The 17052-nt window shown below is 35.3% G+C and overlaps 1 protein-coding gene across 2 annotated transcripts in view; it reads left to right on the top strand.

Annotated features, from left to right (window-relative positions):
- Window positions 1-7193: 7193 nt before the first annotated feature.
- LOC148301102 (uncharacterized) overlaps window positions 7194-17052 on the top strand; it is a 154132-nt gene continuing 144273 nt past the window's right edge. Inside the window, exons 1-4 of one of the 2 annotated variants that reach the window (XM_088273821.1) lie at window positions 7194-7298; window positions 11655-11793; window positions 13761-13894; window positions 15036-15166. In XM_088273821.1, the coding sequence (XP_088129947.1) occupies window positions 13774-13894; window positions 15036-15166 (252 nt within the window). In that variant the 5' untranslated portion in view covers window positions 7194-7298; window positions 11655-11793; window positions 13761-13773. Of the gene's footprint in view, window positions 7299-11654; window positions 11794-12789; window positions 12910-13760; window positions 13895-15035; window positions 15167-17052 lie in introns of those variants that run through there. The other variant, XM_088273822.1, reaches the window with a different exon arrangement.

The following is a 17052-nucleotide window of genomic DNA, read 5'->3' as shown; positions in this document are numbered from 1 at the left end:
TAATTTTCCTGCTCCACCTTCATTCATTACTTTTACTCCCATAAATATTTAATAAACCGAGTATTCAAGAAGTTTATTTTTGAGAAAAAAAGAAGTTTGCGGATATTGTAAATACCCCTTTGAATATCCTGGCTATCTATATAGCACTATTTTCGTAAAATAAAACCTTAAGGCCAAGTATTCGTTAAATCGCAACATTGTTTTCTCTAAATCCAGGTAACATTTTATGTTTAAATGATTTTTTTTAAGCATGGTTTTTTCATTGAGAAATAAGTTTTTCTCTGAAATAATTATAAAGTTTTGAAAAGAAAAGAGTTATTGAAAGGTAAGGAATTAAAAAATATATGTAAAAATATTTTTCCATATATATTCTTTAAAAAAAATATATCATACCACATTATTTTTAATTTGAGCGTGAGCACATGACCAGCCTTAGGCATGGCTTAACGCATTCCGATTTGAGCGCTTGAGATCTAAGCCTTAAAGTTGCTTTATTGTGATATTTTGAGTGACGTTCTTCTATCTATTGTGGACCTCCAGGAAATTGGACGTGAGACCTCCAGGGTAAAAGTTAAATGCGATAATCCCTGCATGATGGAAATGGATAAATTATATTATATATATCGTGGGTATACTGGCAAAAAACATTAACTTGATAGTATGAAATTTTGTCTTAATGATGCATAGTATAAAGATTTCAACGTTCTATAAACTGGCAAAATTCACTAAGTAGTTTGAAATGTCATATTTATGTGGTTTTACAAATAAATTCAACTTAGCGGGTATTTTATTCAGGCCAAAATAATTAAAGCACAGGGATTTTAAAGTTAAGGTTTTTTGCCAGTATATCCACGATACATGTAGGTAAATCAAATATGTGTAAACGGGGTATAACATTTAATGCAGAAACGGATATAAGCATCAGCAGGGCTGGATCAATACTTTAGTGGTTGACTGATTTGTATCATTTTATTTGCCCAAAGCACCTTTAATAAAATATTAGTAAATGAATAAGGGGTTGGTTTTCTTTCTGGTTTACAGCATCGGGCGTATGAAGACACAGAGAGATGACAAATGATGACAGATCAGCACACATTTATTACCTGTAGAAATTAATATTTTATTAAAATTTTCACAGCTGAGGGAATGTAACTACACATGGGTTATTCGTTAAATTGCATGAGAAAGTTTATTGGTTTCCTTCATAATACCATCTTAGGCAGAAAAAGATTTGAAAATTACTATCTTAGATTTTTAACCTAATAAATAATCATTTATGTTTGAAAATGATGCGGAATGCATCGAAACACGTGTCACAAAAGATGTTAAGGAACAGTTGTATTTACTCCCTCTCTCTGGTCTCAATACTGCAGATTGGTCTGCAGCAACAGATGACATCTCCTTCGCCATCCTCCTCTATTTCCCGAAACCCTCTTCAGCTCCTCATACGTGGAGCAGCGCATGTCTTTGTATAATTCGCTTAGGTATTCGCGGCGTGGGCGTCCTCTGGCGCTTATTCCCTCGATCGTCCCCTCTATTATTTTGTGCAGGAAACCCTCTTGTCTTAGCACGTGGCCGTTCTATTCGACGTATTTCTACTAAGTATAACTCAAAGATTATATACTAGTAGTATAACTTAAATTAAAAACAGATAAGTTCATCAAGTCACTTTACATGGAATCATTTACTGTGACATCTTTGTATTTTACGTTCAACATCAGTAAAAAACATGTTTGAATCTTGTGTATTAATTTCTAAAAGTATGTATAGATGGCAATAATTTGTTTTTTAAAGTAAGAATAAAATTTTCATTGTAGAAAAGTAATACTTCGTTGTTTCCAACACATTTCGACCAATTAATCTCCCCTACATACCTGTAGCACCACATCTCAAACGCCTCCAGCTGCCACCGTTCTTCCTGCTCGATAGTACACGTTTCTCTACCATACAGTAGTACTAGATTAAAACTCAAACTAGAGTTTTAATCTAGGTTTTGTCTTGTTTTTAAACAAGAAAAACGTTAATAAAATCGGGTTAAAATTTTTTAGATTTCTTATTTTATCCGGCTGATTATTTGTGATTTCACAAGTGTTTGTTAATTAATAGCTCCCAACTCATGCTCGAGTATATCGACGTGCCCTACGTAAAGTGGTCTAACTACATTTTTGTCAATTTTGAGATATTCGGTGTATATTATCAACTGACCGTTATCTACAAATGTAAACAAACAAAAAAAATATATTGAATAAATTACGCCTTGTTTTCAGGAGTACAAGACGCTATCTACATTGAATTTTCTAAATGAACTGAACTCCTAAAACGCTAACTAATTAATTTTGACAAAGCATAAAGTTTTAAAACGATTTAATAGGTACTTTATTTTATCGTGTTTTTGAATGAACAATACTAGTTTAGAATTTCAGATAAAACCGTTAATTAATAAAAAAAAATATGTTGAAAAAAATCTTCTAAGCTCTTTCCTGTAAAGTAACAGATTTGCAGATAGAGTACTTTATGTAGGGGCAATCGATATTGTCTTCAGCATGTGGGGTTGGAGTTGGCATGTTGCTGAACATACCAATCTTGGACCTACACACTCTGTGTCCACGTCATTTCTGTTGTACCGGTACCACACGCAGAGACCTTGTGTTCACGGAGCTTTTCCATCCATCTCTGTCTCTAGCCCGCGACTCCCAGTCACCATCAATCCCCGTCAACCTCAATAACCTCGTATATGTGAATGACTTGATGTAACCGTTCTGTTAAATTCTCAAATAAAGTTAAATAAAATTATTACGCAATATTCTTCGGCTTCTTCCGACGGTATTGCCTTTCATGAAGTCGCTTCACGTAGAATAGTCAAGTAGAAAACATGTGTTTTTTCCTACCAGAGGTCTGCGAGGTGAGGGCGCCCCCTTCCCAAGGTCTCCAGCAGTTTGGTCAGCTGTTAGTCCCCTTCAAGAGAGAGACGCATACCCATCCGCCTCAACGAGGTGGCTCACAGTACTTCACAGAATGTATCAACCCTTTGGTTACCAAAATCCGATATATCGGCTTTCAGTACCGAATCTGATGTCATGATTTAAAAAAGTATCAGATACATTTTGGACAGTATATCAGTCTTGTGATATTAAATAAATATACGAGTACAATATGACCTAATAATTTATAAGCGTCTCAACTTGATATGACATATCTAGCATTCCTCTTTTATATAAAAGATGGAAGTGCTTACGACCAGGCATTTGGCTGGCTTAACCGATCACTTTATAGAGCTGTGTAACGTTCACCATTTTCCATTATTGAACATTTATCTTAGATCCTACCGCATACGGGTAAGGTTTTTAATACATTCATGACTTATCGACGATTTTTACGCCATCAGTTTAGCAATTTGTGAAGTATTAAGCTATTACTAAGTTTATTCCTTTTAAATATAGCTGAGCTTCATCCGAATAATTTAACCTATATTTTTAGAAGACATCCTGAAATAACATTTCAATTTCAATCATACATGTTACATATCAAGTTGAGATTCTTATATATGTACAAATATAAATAATAATAATAATTTACAACATTTTGAGTGTGTCCAAATACTTGTTCACAAATCTGGATTATCTTAAATTATATCTCTATTTTTCATATTACTTTTTGACATCTCAACAAAGATAAAGAAGAATATGGAAGTCTGAGAGGTAAAGTGATCACTTAAATGCATGTTTTTTTTTTAATTAAAAAAAATCCCTGACAACAATAACTAAATGTCAAGAAAGTACTCCCAGCGCCATCTAGTTATAAACGGCTGACTTAATTCTAACGCCTAGGTGAGTGATGAATATGCAACAGTGTGAATTATAACAATTCCAGGCGACTAAAGGATGTTTCAACTGATGTGAAATTGTTGTTGCAGAATTGCAACGGTATGCATTTAAGGGAACCAGAACAGCCCCATACCCAGACTTCCATATTCTTCTTCACCTATGTTGAGATATCAAATAATAATAATAATAATAAATATATAAAACCCTTATCCGCACCCAAATGGTGCATAGGGCACTGTCATATAAACGCAGTGTTATCTTGATCGTTTATACATGAAGGAAAGGTGATCAGCCTTCCGCTTCAGGTACCAGTCCATGGTAATTTTGATTAAATATTACAGTGAAAAAATCACTAATATTTTTTTTACCCCCCTTGGGAATCGAACCCGGAACCTCCAGAACGGTAGCCGAGCGTGCTGACCATTACACTACGGAGGCGGACAAAAATAAAATAATAATAATAATAAAATCAATAATAATAATAATAAATGACATCTCATCCGTAAGGTGAATAATCTACTATCCGATATAATATAATAATATTCATATTGTTTTATATTGTATTAAGTGTTGCCAAGTCTCCATTGAACTATACGGGGTGACTACGTAACAATGTTTCAAAGCGGATAGGCTGGTTAGACGGGGAGGTAAAGTTAATAAAGGGGTGGTAATAGGAGGAGGATACACCCTTTTCCCTCTCTTGTACGGCTTCGAGACGATTCTAGACAGGTAAGTATTAAGGCTTGTCGAATTTGATATTTATATTTTAGTACATATTTTCTTGCTATAAATAAAGATAAAATAAAGAGTTTCAGCATTCGTGGAAGTCTGGGTGCTGATATCAATAGGAAGAAGAAAGGCAATCGAGATGGTATAGGCCAGGCATGGGGAACCTGCGGCCTTAAGGCCGCATGCGGCCTTTGACTAATGCCAATTTTTTAAAAATAAAACACAGATTACCGATTTGTAAGTGAAAGCGATTACAAGTTGTATTGAGATATAAATAAAATATTTAATTTAAGGGGGGGTGTCAAAGTTTTCTTTACTGCGGCCTCAAGTTGAATCAGATAAGTGAATGTGGCCTTTTGAAAAAGTAAGGTTCCCCATGCCTGGTATAGGCCATGAGAATGAAATATTTCACACTTTTCACTATCAGTACACTTCTAGAAAGTAAAGTAATGTAAGTTTGTTAGTACAATGAACCTCTATCTATCGTTTTAAAAGGGACCTATTGAAATAAACTATGATTGCGGGAAAAAAATGAATGCGGGGTTAAGAGGTCAATACACAACGAGATATGATCGAGTAAAGATACCGTCCTTCTAATCTGCATCACTATTGGTAGGTTAAAAATCTAAGAAAAATACAGGTAAATAAATGTATTTGTTAAAAAATACAAAGCAGAACAGAACCAAAAAATATAGTAAATAATCTGTGATCGACATATTTTTTTTCTTTTCTGTAAGTCAACAGTATATTTTCGGTTTTGCAAATATATTTTTTTCGGCATCAGTTATTGAATATGCGTAGTAGAAAGTTTTTAATATTTTAAAGAGTGTAGTTGCTTCTTAAAATGAAAGTGCAGGCAGCGGCTCGTCTTCGCCAGTATCGACTTCTTCTGCTGCATACGTCAACCATGCGTCACACAAGCTTTCGATAGTTTACGAATACTGTCGTTGAATGTAAAAAAAAATAGAAAATTGAGAAGAATGTAAAAAATCAGACGAAATATATCAAATATGCAGCGTAATTTAAACGATGGCGATAGGTAACGATCGATGCTATCTATTTTCATGTTAAATGAATTGGGGGTAGAAAAAATAGACGACACATCCGGGAAAATGATTATTCGAGGAACGCTAGATAGAGGTTTCACAGTAAAATAGAAACATACGTTTTATACCTCCTCCCTTAACGAGTACGAGGGCGCGCGGTACCAATGAACCTATCTAGGTCCGGCACTGTTTCGTGTCTAGGGGATGGTCCGCCCACTTCCCCATTTTCATACATCCCCAACCCCCTGCTGTCAACTTAATTTGGGCCGCAACGATTTATTTTCCCGTATGTAGACATCGGAGACAATTTTATTTCTACTGTAAAATAATTATAAAATAACAATATGACCATGATTTTTTTTATTTCAGACACTGGATTATTCACGCTACGGGTGAGATATTATATCGGGGCAGGTCAAATAAATACTTCACTAATTTTTCAACTGGTGGCGTGACAATCAGCCATACTTCTAAACGTATTGAAAACCGTACCTACATGTGGAAGGTTCCGAGACCATATATACAGGTCTCAAATATTAATGCAATATGGATGTTGAATATCGGGCGATATGGTGACTTTACACAAGTGTATAAAGTGATCGCTTAAGCCAGCCAAATGCCAGGCCGTAAGCTTTGGGATACTAAGACTTCCATCTTCTTTAATACAAAAAAGGAACAGTGATGGGATATTTTTTTTTCCAGAACTTGTTCGCCCTTTAGGTACTACCCAACCCCCCCTATAAAAAATAGTTTATCAAAAACATTTATTCATTTTTTTACTCTGCACATAAACAAAACATTCACATAACAACTGAGATTGCTCCAATTATAATAATATAATTATAATGCGGACCAAGTAAACTGAGCGTGCTCCGATACATGATCTCAATCGGAATATTGTGCGACAACAAAGGGTTAATGACCGGTTCGGAGATCTGTAAAACTTTTAGGCACCGGTTCTAGCGAGCCGGTGAGAACCGGCTGATTCCCACCACTGAAGAGGGATGATAGACGTTTCATATCAAGTTCAGACGCCCATAAATTATTTAGTAATTTTGTACTCGTATATTTGTTTTAAACATATCCAGTGATATTAAATCACTGGACTAACATCTAAAACGCAGGACAGATAACTATGCCTTTTCGCAAGTAAAGAAAAAGATAGATGCGATGCAGATTACGATATAATTATGTGAAATAGGCAAATAATTTTTATGCTTATTCCCTGAAATTGGTAAATTATTTTAATGGATATATATGATAACAAGACTTTTGGATATCCTTTTTTGTTTGGAATGCGTAGGAAATTACTGGAATGCATAGGAATTACTGGAAATCTGTACTGAAACATGTTTAATTTAGCAACGTACACAATTTATCGAATTGGGTTAAATGTGAATCGTAATTAATATTATAATGCATTCGTTAAAAATCCATCCAAATTGTTCCTCAAGCAAACATTATATGACCATTTCGCTACGTGCGATTTGAAGTTAACTGCTGCGCCGTATACCGATAATTGTAGTAGGGGAGGCGGCGTCGCGGCGCCGACGCTTTTCGGAACTTTCCGCCAAACGCCGAGAGCGCCGCGCCAGCGTTATCGGTCGAGTCCATTTCAGTATTTTAGAAATGTTGTCTAGTGAGGTGGCTGTACAAAAGCTTTAATATTAATTTTTAATGGAGTATCGATTCAGAAAAGGTATTAATTCATTTAAACGGCTTTTTCATTACATAATAAAATAGTAAAAAAAGTTTAAAAAAAATAATAATTATAAGTTTCGTACAACCTAACTTATTTGCTCATAATATTTATGACAGTGTTTCGCGCAATAATTACGATTTGACAGTGAAATCAAATTGTGTATTTATTAAATAATTTTAAAATCCTGTTGTAAAATTAGACCTGAAATCATTTTAGACGGATAAAATAATTTAATGTGAGAATTCTTAACGGCAGTTAAGCGTGATAAATTCAACTGAAAACAACGTGTTCTGAGAAAAAGTTTTTAAAAGAGTTTCTTTATATTGTGAGAAGTTGTCGGCACACGTAACGGGATAACAAAACAACTTTTTTGTTGGAAACTGCTTGTCACAAGTAAATATATTTTTAGATTTAGTCGGACTACTTACATAATGTGAAATTAGTGAACTTTAATAGTACTTTACTGTGACCGGTGTATTTCCTACCTTACTTAGCGGAATGCTCGGGGTTCCCTGATTGCTCGATGAGGCGAAAACTTACTACGAAAATAGATTGCCATATATTTACGAAAATATATTACCTGCATTTTTCTTTAAGTTTAATTTAGAATCATAGTAATGCGATTTCCGCATATTGGTATGCAATAAATCATAGTAATGCTATTTTCTTGAATATTTCATACGTCGAGTATAATTGGAATAAAATTAGGGTGAAACGGATTAAATTTAGTGATGATGGAATTGATGGAACTCTTCAAATTACTGTGGAAGTACAACTATACTAAATTTTGAGACTTCGACACTAAACACATACGAGTACTTTGCATGTGTTGAAAATAACGAGTTCCCTCAAAGCTATTTTTACTTACAACGTGTTCGAGCTTTGTTTACGATCTTTTAGAGCTTTATAATATTCGCACAAGTTTTGATATTTTCGATTTATACAAAAATGTCATATGGAATCAACTGAGCGGAGCTTTGACATTTTCATGTTCAATTTGATATACATACTAACTTTAGCTAAAAAGTTTTGGGGCATTTTGAAAGTTTAGAACACATTTTGGGGTTTTGTGCTTTTTCTATTCTGGTAAACCGAATGAAGCTTATTGTTTCTATAAGTGGTCAGATTGTAGATATTTTTCTGTGGGATATGCTTGTGGCTTCACTTAAAAGTATCAATATTTTTTTTTTTAAATAAATATGGCTACATTTTATTAGACCAATCAATTCGAATCAAGCCAGTGAGGAAGTTATTTTCCTACTATACATTGAAGTTAAGACTCCCAGATCCTCTTTCGGTCAAATTTTCTCAATTGTAAACGAGCAAGCGAGCCGTTTTGGCGTAGGGCCGTTTTGGCGTAAGGCCGTTTTAGCGCAGGCTGTTTTGACGCAAGGTCCTCTTTGGCGCAGACCGTTTTGGTGCAAAGACCTTTTTGTACATAAATAGCATTTATTAATAGACTTTTCAGAAAAGCGTATGACCTAGAATGATGTATTAGATTTATCATATTATTATTAATGTTATTCGCCTAAAAATTGAAGAATTGTCAATTTGTTGTGTCTTTTATGTCATTATATTATACTTAGTATTTTTGGATAAATTGTAATAAATTACAAATAAACATGTGTGTTTATAATTGTACAGTATTTTAGGGACAGTTGAGGACAGTTTTACAATTTTAGTGCTATTAAGAGATGAAGAGCTACTAGATCTGTAGATGGAGAGGATATAACGCACTATTCTTAAATACCGGATTAGATTTATGTCCTTATTTTTAAACAGCATATTCGTTTCACTTGCCCAAACTATTCAAATATCTCAATATTACTTTCATAATTAATTTTTAAACTTACATACGATTCGTTAATTAAAATAACAATACAGTGTATAAGATAAAAAAATATGAAAATTAATATAAATATATAAATAAAAATGTAAATGTTCGTTTGCTCAAAATCTTAAATGTCCTAAAGTTAATCACCGAACGCTTTGAAATCTTGAGATAACATTGCTCTTTACGCTCTTTTCTTTTACTTGTTTTTAACCAGACTGAGCTATAGCAACCGGGTAAAGCTAGAAAATTATAAAATCACTTTTTTTCTTCATAAATAACATTTATAACTAGTCACAATGAAATCCATCCGGACAATTTAAAAAGTGTTCATTAAAAATATATTCGTTCGTTCATGGTATTACACACATATGTTTAGAAAGGCAAACGGCAATCATAATCAAATAGCATTAAAAAAACAATATCTATATATATTGTCGGGTTTATAAGTGAATGAAAACATGATGAAAATCAAATAATTATTACTTTGTGTAATTACTAAATGTATGTATGGTTTTTATCTTTCCATTAAGGCCTAGTTATCAAAAGCCTTCAACTTGATTTTCATTCAACTCAGGTAACATTTAACGTTTTGAATATTTTGCTTAAAACACCGTTCTTCTATTGAGAAAATAAGCTTTTCTTCGAAATAAATATATGTATGGTTTTGAAAAGAAAAGAGTCTTTGATAAGTCAGATGCTAAAAAATTATTTATTTGAATTTTTAGTACATATTCTAAAAAAAGGGCTCGGTGAGAAGTGTGCCTAGCCAACCGGCGGCTAACTGAATTCTATTTTTGCGATTAAGGCTTTAATATATTATATTTAATATTGAATGAACTGCGAAAAAGATTAATATTTCAGACTCGACTGCAACCAGTATCAAACGATGCAGCGAGACTGATTTTTGATTATCAGAATTCTGTCATATCACTCCACTACTTCACGAACTATACTGGTAACGAAACATTCCCGAAAGGGTTCAGTATAAACTCAGTCTGTTTATGTATAGAGCAATGCATAATACGGCTCCAGAGTATCTAGAGCTCTGCGTTCCAGACGAGTTGGCTAACGTCTCACGCTTCGATCGGCTACAACTCCCTTGGGTAAAGTAATCTTACCGGCTCGTAACTAGTAACAGCGCACTAAAATTGACAAGAGTGCTACTGAGGGGACCAATAGAAACAGTAAAAGAGAGTAGGTCCTAGAAAGGACCTACTCTCTAAGTTTCCTTAGAAAATAATATGTGTTCAGCACCATACACGTGATAGGAGATAAACGTCTTAAAAAATAAAGAAAAATATGCACTTTTTATTTGTAATACATAGATAAAGTATCTCAAAAGAAATCCCATATTACAAAATTTGCACAAAAATATTCTGCTTATTCAGTATTTACATTGTCATTGATTTGTGCTTCAATTGGAAATACTGGTATTTTCTTCTCCGTCTTAGTCCTCATTGCTGAGGGTTGTGACCCTTGTGGAAGCAATGACTCTTCTCGTGCACGTAGCGCTCTAACCACCGAGGTGCCTGCTGTTGTCTTAACTTGATCGGTCCATCGTGTGGGATCTTCCTCTCCCTCTCTTCTCCTCCGGGCTACCGACCACAACCAGTCGTTCAAGGCTATCCTCATTACCACGCGCAACGTGTCTAAAGAACTAAAGAATCCGTCATGTACAGACATTGGCCAGAGTCAAGCAATCCACTTGGATTGGAGGTACACTTACCTCCTAACGAATGGACTCGTTGGTGCGTCTAGCTGTCCATGAAATTCGGAGCATGTGTCTCCAGCACCACATTTCGAAAGTCTCTCCCGTGACGTCAGAATGTGGAGCTTTATTTCTCCTTCTCTCTACGTTATATCTTTCTTCTCTCATGTAACGAGATGTGGCTAATAAACGCGACGCGTCCTTGAAATCTCAATCTCAATACTCGTCCTACTATCGACTATCGAATCGCCGCCTAAGAAGATTTATTTAAAAAACTAAGAACGCACGTTAAATGATTTCCATAATTTGATCACAGCGAAGCGCCCATGAAGTGGTATTTTACGAAAATTGCGCTATATAAATGATCAAAGATTAATACCATTACCCACTCCGTCTGGCGTTATAATTTCCGTTGGAATATCAGGTGTCGTAATTAAACAAACAAAGATCATATTTCAATGGTTGATAATTTGCTGAATTTTGTTCCCATTTTAGATGTGATCGCAGAAAAATAATATTTGCCAAAAAAATTACGTCTAAACATTTATTACAAATACAGGATTAACCGTCACGAAAATCCGTAGAAAAACCTAATGGAATGCCATTTTCTAAAAGTTTTGGTAGAAGAATCAGTAGTTACACGCTTTTTAAAATAATAGAAAAACAATATTATGGTATGTCGAATCTATGTTTTCGCAGTCAATGAGGACTTTGCTTGAACGCAGAGGGATTATAGTACCTTTTCATTATTTTATTGGATGGGGGGTGAACATATTTCCCTCCTTGTTTAGTGTGTTATTGTTTTCAGCAGATATCGTGTATCAGAGAAGGGGGGTTCAGCGGTGGTGACTGGCGATAAAGGCAGCACAATAGTTGCGGATGACCGAAGTACCGCGCTCGAGAGAGGCGAGGCTTCGCCTTCGCTCACATCAGCTCTTTCCATAAACAAAGTAAGTACCTAAACATTTTCGCTCAAGAAAGGCTATATTGAGCTTACGATTTGTGATTATTGGCTAATAAATAAATATGAAAAATCACAAGAATGTCGGTGACATTCTTATTGAAATCTGTAGAGAACTAGATCTAAATCTGGGAGATATTAAGATTTAAACTTTAGATATTTGAATTAAACGAAAAACGTGCGTTCGCATACGTCATCGAACGTTTTATGACGTTATATGGTTTATTGTCTATGGTTTACAGAGCTGTAATAGTAGTAGTGTGGATTATTTGTTTACCACTACATTACCATTTGTGTTATACAAATATGAGTGCTGTGGGGGGGGTGGGAGGGTGGACCATAGACATCAAAAAATAAAGCCGCCAATAATTTAGCAATGACACCAACGCTAAAATAACTGCATCGTTTTTGTGACGTCATTCGTTGCCAACTTACGAAAACAACGTTTTTTGAAGGCGAATTTCCAAAAGAAAATGATGAATGAAAATATTAATTATATCGGCTGTTATAAACACAAAACGAGTCTAATACAATCCTTTATAGGTTGATTATGTTAAATAGAATATTCCTCCCGTCTGACAAAGATCCATTTTATAAAGGTAACGTTTTTGTAAGGAAATACCGTAGCTTCTGTATATGTAAAGCAGCTAGCACACGGGAGTATTACGCCGGCATTTTTAGCTGGGGTTTTCCTTTTTTGGAATTCTGTATTCCATATAAAAATTTCGAACGCGGAATATTTTCCGCTTTGAGAAAAATCGGCGGTGCGCTTAGAAGATTGTTTTTGTATAATATTCTTGCATTCAGAATTTCGGAAAAGGAAAACGCCAGCCGAAAACGCCGGCGTAAAACCTCGCGTGTGCGGGCATGCTAAGTGGCGCCAATACTAAATCTGGACGTCAGCTCATTTTTTACGGAACTGCCACAAAAAATATCACTTCAGAGCGCTGTCATTTATTTGGTAAGGGGGTGAGAAACATAATGACGTAACCAAATTTGAGTGAAGAGGGGAAAAGGTTGTGCCAATTCAAAGGGTTAGGTCGTATTGTATTTTTTTATGACGCAGGTAACATTAAATTACGAAACACCCAAATCTGATTAATAAGTGAGTAAATAAAATATTTTTAATTGAATTGGCTACCATAGCAACGTGTGACGTTTAGGGCTAAATAGCTATTCTTTGGTGCTTATTTGTAAATGTGGAGGTCCTCACCAAAACGTTACATTTCCATTATAAATGATTTTAAGTAATCAGGAATTCTAGCTTGTAAAATCGCACGTTTTGGTGCGATTTCATATTGGTTCAACACAGGATCGGTAACGTTTTGTCGCAACTTTAATTAAGACTTCAATAGAATACAGTAAACAGAACAGATTTGCATTGAAAGCATTTACTACTACTACTACTACCATCACGCCGTTTCCCCGCAGGGGTAGGCAGAGAGGATGGAACGCCACACTCTTCTGTCCTGACATACACTCCTCGCCTCCTTCATATCCATACATCTAGTCATACATGCCCTCCGATTACGCAGACTTTTGACACCTCCAGATTTTAGGTTCTGATTGATCTGATCGTGCCAAGTCTTTTTCGGTCGTCCTCGTTCTGTTTTCCCTCTCACATTCGCCACATATATTTTCTTAGTCATTCTCTCGTTATCCATTCGCTCCACATGTCCATACCACCGTAAAGAACTCTTCTTAATCTTTTTAATTATTCCTCGTTCAGCCTTAAATGGCTTTCTTATATCTTCGTTTTTAATTCTGTCATACAATGATTTTCCACATCCGTGTAAAGGATTTTTATGTGCTATATTGGAAATGTAACCTTTTGGTGAGGACCTCTACAAATGTTTCATTAGGTTTGATTTATTGCTCCCAGTTGACGCGGTACGCAGTTAGTGTGAGGAATAACGTAGGGTAGATAGAAGGTTAAAGGTGATCTCTTGATTCCAGGGCTGTGTCTGGAATGCAGGCACGCGGGAGGTTCAGGGTGACCGCCGCCGAGGCTCCGGAAGGGGCTCCGGCGGCTGCCCATGGGGGGTCCAGCTCTACAGCAGCCAATCGAGGACGTCACCAAACCCTACCGAGTGAGCTTTTTTATATAATTTTTTTTTTTCAACATATTCTTCTTCTTATTATTATTATAGGCCTTGAGGCCTGTTTTTAAGAGGGATTAGCCTCCTGCGACGTCGATTCCCAGCTATCCACCCATCTCTTTGGTGGTGGTCTGCCCTGGAGTCGTCTACCATGGGGTTGGCCGTACAGTACTATGTGGGGGAGTCTGGATGGTTCCATTCTCCTCACATGCGTATACCATTGTCTCCTTCGTTGCCTTCCCCACCTAACGACATCTTCGATCTCGCATATTTCCCTGATCCTGGCATTTTTGATTCAATCTCGAAGACTCTTGCCTGTTATGCTTCTTAGAGTCTTCATTTCTGATACTCTAAGTGCGTTTTTTGTGGCAGCGGTGTCTGCTCTACTTTCGATTCCATACGTCATGGTGGGTCGGACACAAGTTTTGTAGATCTTGATTTTGCTGCCGATCTTTATTTCAGGGTTTTTCCAAATGGCATTTTTCACGCATCCTGAGATGGCTGCAGCTTTGTTCACGTAAACATATTTCATACATAAAATCGCATTTATTATATTCCCGATGAGTAATTTCCACTACTCATTTTGGGACATGGCCAACAAGACTGCTTAATGCTTCATACTTTACTTCTATACATTAGGGTTGAAGTCAGGACTTCATTGTGCATAAAAACATAATAATATATTTTGCAATGCCACCCAAATGTTTATAAAATTATTAATGTATTTAAACATATTTTATGCATAAGTCAAATATATTATATTGCCGATGAGTAATTTTTATTACTCATTTTGGGACATGGGATTAAGGTTAACAAGACTGAAAACAGTTAATAATGTTACAAATAAGAACACAGGGCAAAACGTAAAATAGAAAGCAATAAAAGGTAAAGTAAATAGGCATGTAAAAAATATATAAGGTAAGTGACATTTTTAAAGGAAACAAAAAAGAAAATACAACTAAAGACTAACACAAATATCTTTCCGTATTAAGGTATTGTTTCAGTTCATTCATTTTGAATCTCTAACTGAGCTCTATTTTATGTCAGGCAGCTGGTTAATTTACATGTAGGCAATATATTGTATTGTATTTTTTTTATGTATTCATTAAATTGAAACTTTAAAATTTTCTAGATTCATACGCCATCTCACCATGTATGCCGAGAGCGCGATTTGCAGTTATCCCTGAGGATACGGCTTTGGGAGATGGGGCATCTAATCAACAAAACGATGCCAATTCCTGGGATTTTGGAGATGAGCCGACGGTAAGTCGTCAGCTTTACTTCTTCTTAAGCTTTCTGTCCTCCACTGCTGGATATATGTGTATAGGCCTCTTGCGCATCCTTCCATTTGTTTCGGTTTGTTGCTGCTTGCAGCCAATTTCTACCCCCCACAGCTGCTATGTCATCAGACCGTCTTATTTGAGGTCTTCCGACCTGTCTTTTAATCTCCCAAGGTTTCCATCTCAATTATTTTAGGGGTCTAGTCAGCCCGATCAGCTATACAACCTGTTATTATTTAGATTGGATGGATACTTTATTCTTTACTGGCCGTACCCGACCACGCTTTGTCATGAGTCAGTCCTATTAAATGCACAATAAAGGAAATATAAAACACACATCTCTAATATATTTCATTTCGCAATGCGACCGAAAACATTTCATAAATGACAGCAGTGTTAAGAAGCACATTCTCAAGCAACATTTAGTATTACGTATCTTGCCGTAACGGCTAACAGATGGGGTTGCCATTGAGATTTAAAAAAAATATATATAAAAACTCGCTCTCGCTTAGTCGGCACTCGGCTGCGCGTTGGAAAGGACGTGGAATCTATGACTCGTACTTCGTGGAGTTTTCGCGTACTTCGATTTCCATACAAAAATGAACTTGTGTCTTTTGGTACCCCGCTTCGGATCACGTGTAATTATTGAATGATCAGCATAGGAAAGGTTTAGCATATTGCATACTTGTATCTCGTATCTAAATAAGTTGGTAGATGTCTCCTGTGCGCATGGCACGCCCAGGAGATATCTACCAACTTATTTTTAATGAAGTCACAATATCGTTCATGTCCAATGCTATTGTCAAAATCAGAATAAAAATGATTTTCAGTTGTTCAAATAGCATTTATAAGATATTATTTACTAGACGTATATACGTATATTTAAAAAATGTCATACGCACATTATTTCGAATGCCAACAAGCGACACGATAACTCAACACAAAATAGTTTGTTGATATTTACTAGCGTTTCGTGAGATGATTGAAACTTTCTAAAAATTTTCATCAATATTTTTAGTTATTAATTTCGTTTTAAATTTGCTGATTATAAAAGGGGTAAATATACTGGATAAAGAACCAAATATGCTCTGGATAAAGAACCCTAGGATTTTATGTTAATCACGAACGAATAAGTTGAAATAGAAAAAACGCCACTTAGCGAAATGTTTTTTGGGCGTAATCGAAATAGGAATAATTATGTCACTGATAAGACAGTCACTGTGTAGTAAAAAAATACGGTGTTTGAAAATTATGCGGAATGCATCGAAATACATCGCTCACTCCTTTCAACAACGTCATATATCAAAAATCTTCAATTTTCAGTTGTGTATGTTTTCGAAATGCACAGAAAATGTACTATATCCCAGCAAAAGCGGCATATTTTAAACTTAATATTTACCCGCTACAGGGCAGAAAGTGATGGTTTTGCATTTTGAAGAAAAGGTATTGTTTTATTTTTTTAAATATATTAATATTTTACAAATTGAGGAAAAAAATCAGGTTATAACTAAAAACATCTGTTGCACAGTAAAAAGTTCAATAAGTGGCTTCATATTTATTATAAAAACATTTGATTAAATTTTTAAACCTCAAAAACGATCTACTAAATTTTTTTTAAAAAAATATGACGTTGTTGAAAGGAGTGAGCGACGTGTCACAATAGATTTAAAGAAATAGTGGTATTTACTAAGTAAAACTTAAATAAAAGGGAACATTATATGGTTGTTCGAAAAATATCAGTTATTTATCGAAAACACATTTGATTCATCCAAACCCATTCATCGTTGTTGATAATTGATGTGGCCCCATTTTCATTAAACAGTAAGTACCTCAAGACTGCTTTGATAAAATTGTAAAATAAAAATTTAA

This window comes from Brachycentrus maculatus, unplaced genomic scaffold, assembly GCF_059751285.1.
Source record: "Brachycentrus maculatus isolate JH-2025_06_01 unplaced genomic scaffold, ASM5975128v1 h1tg000608l, whole genome shotgun sequence".
Lineage (NCBI taxonomy): Eukaryota > Metazoa > Arthropoda > Insecta > Trichoptera > Brachycentridae > Brachycentrus > Brachycentrus maculatus.
This window is presented reverse-complemented; position numbering and strand designations above follow the sequence as displayed.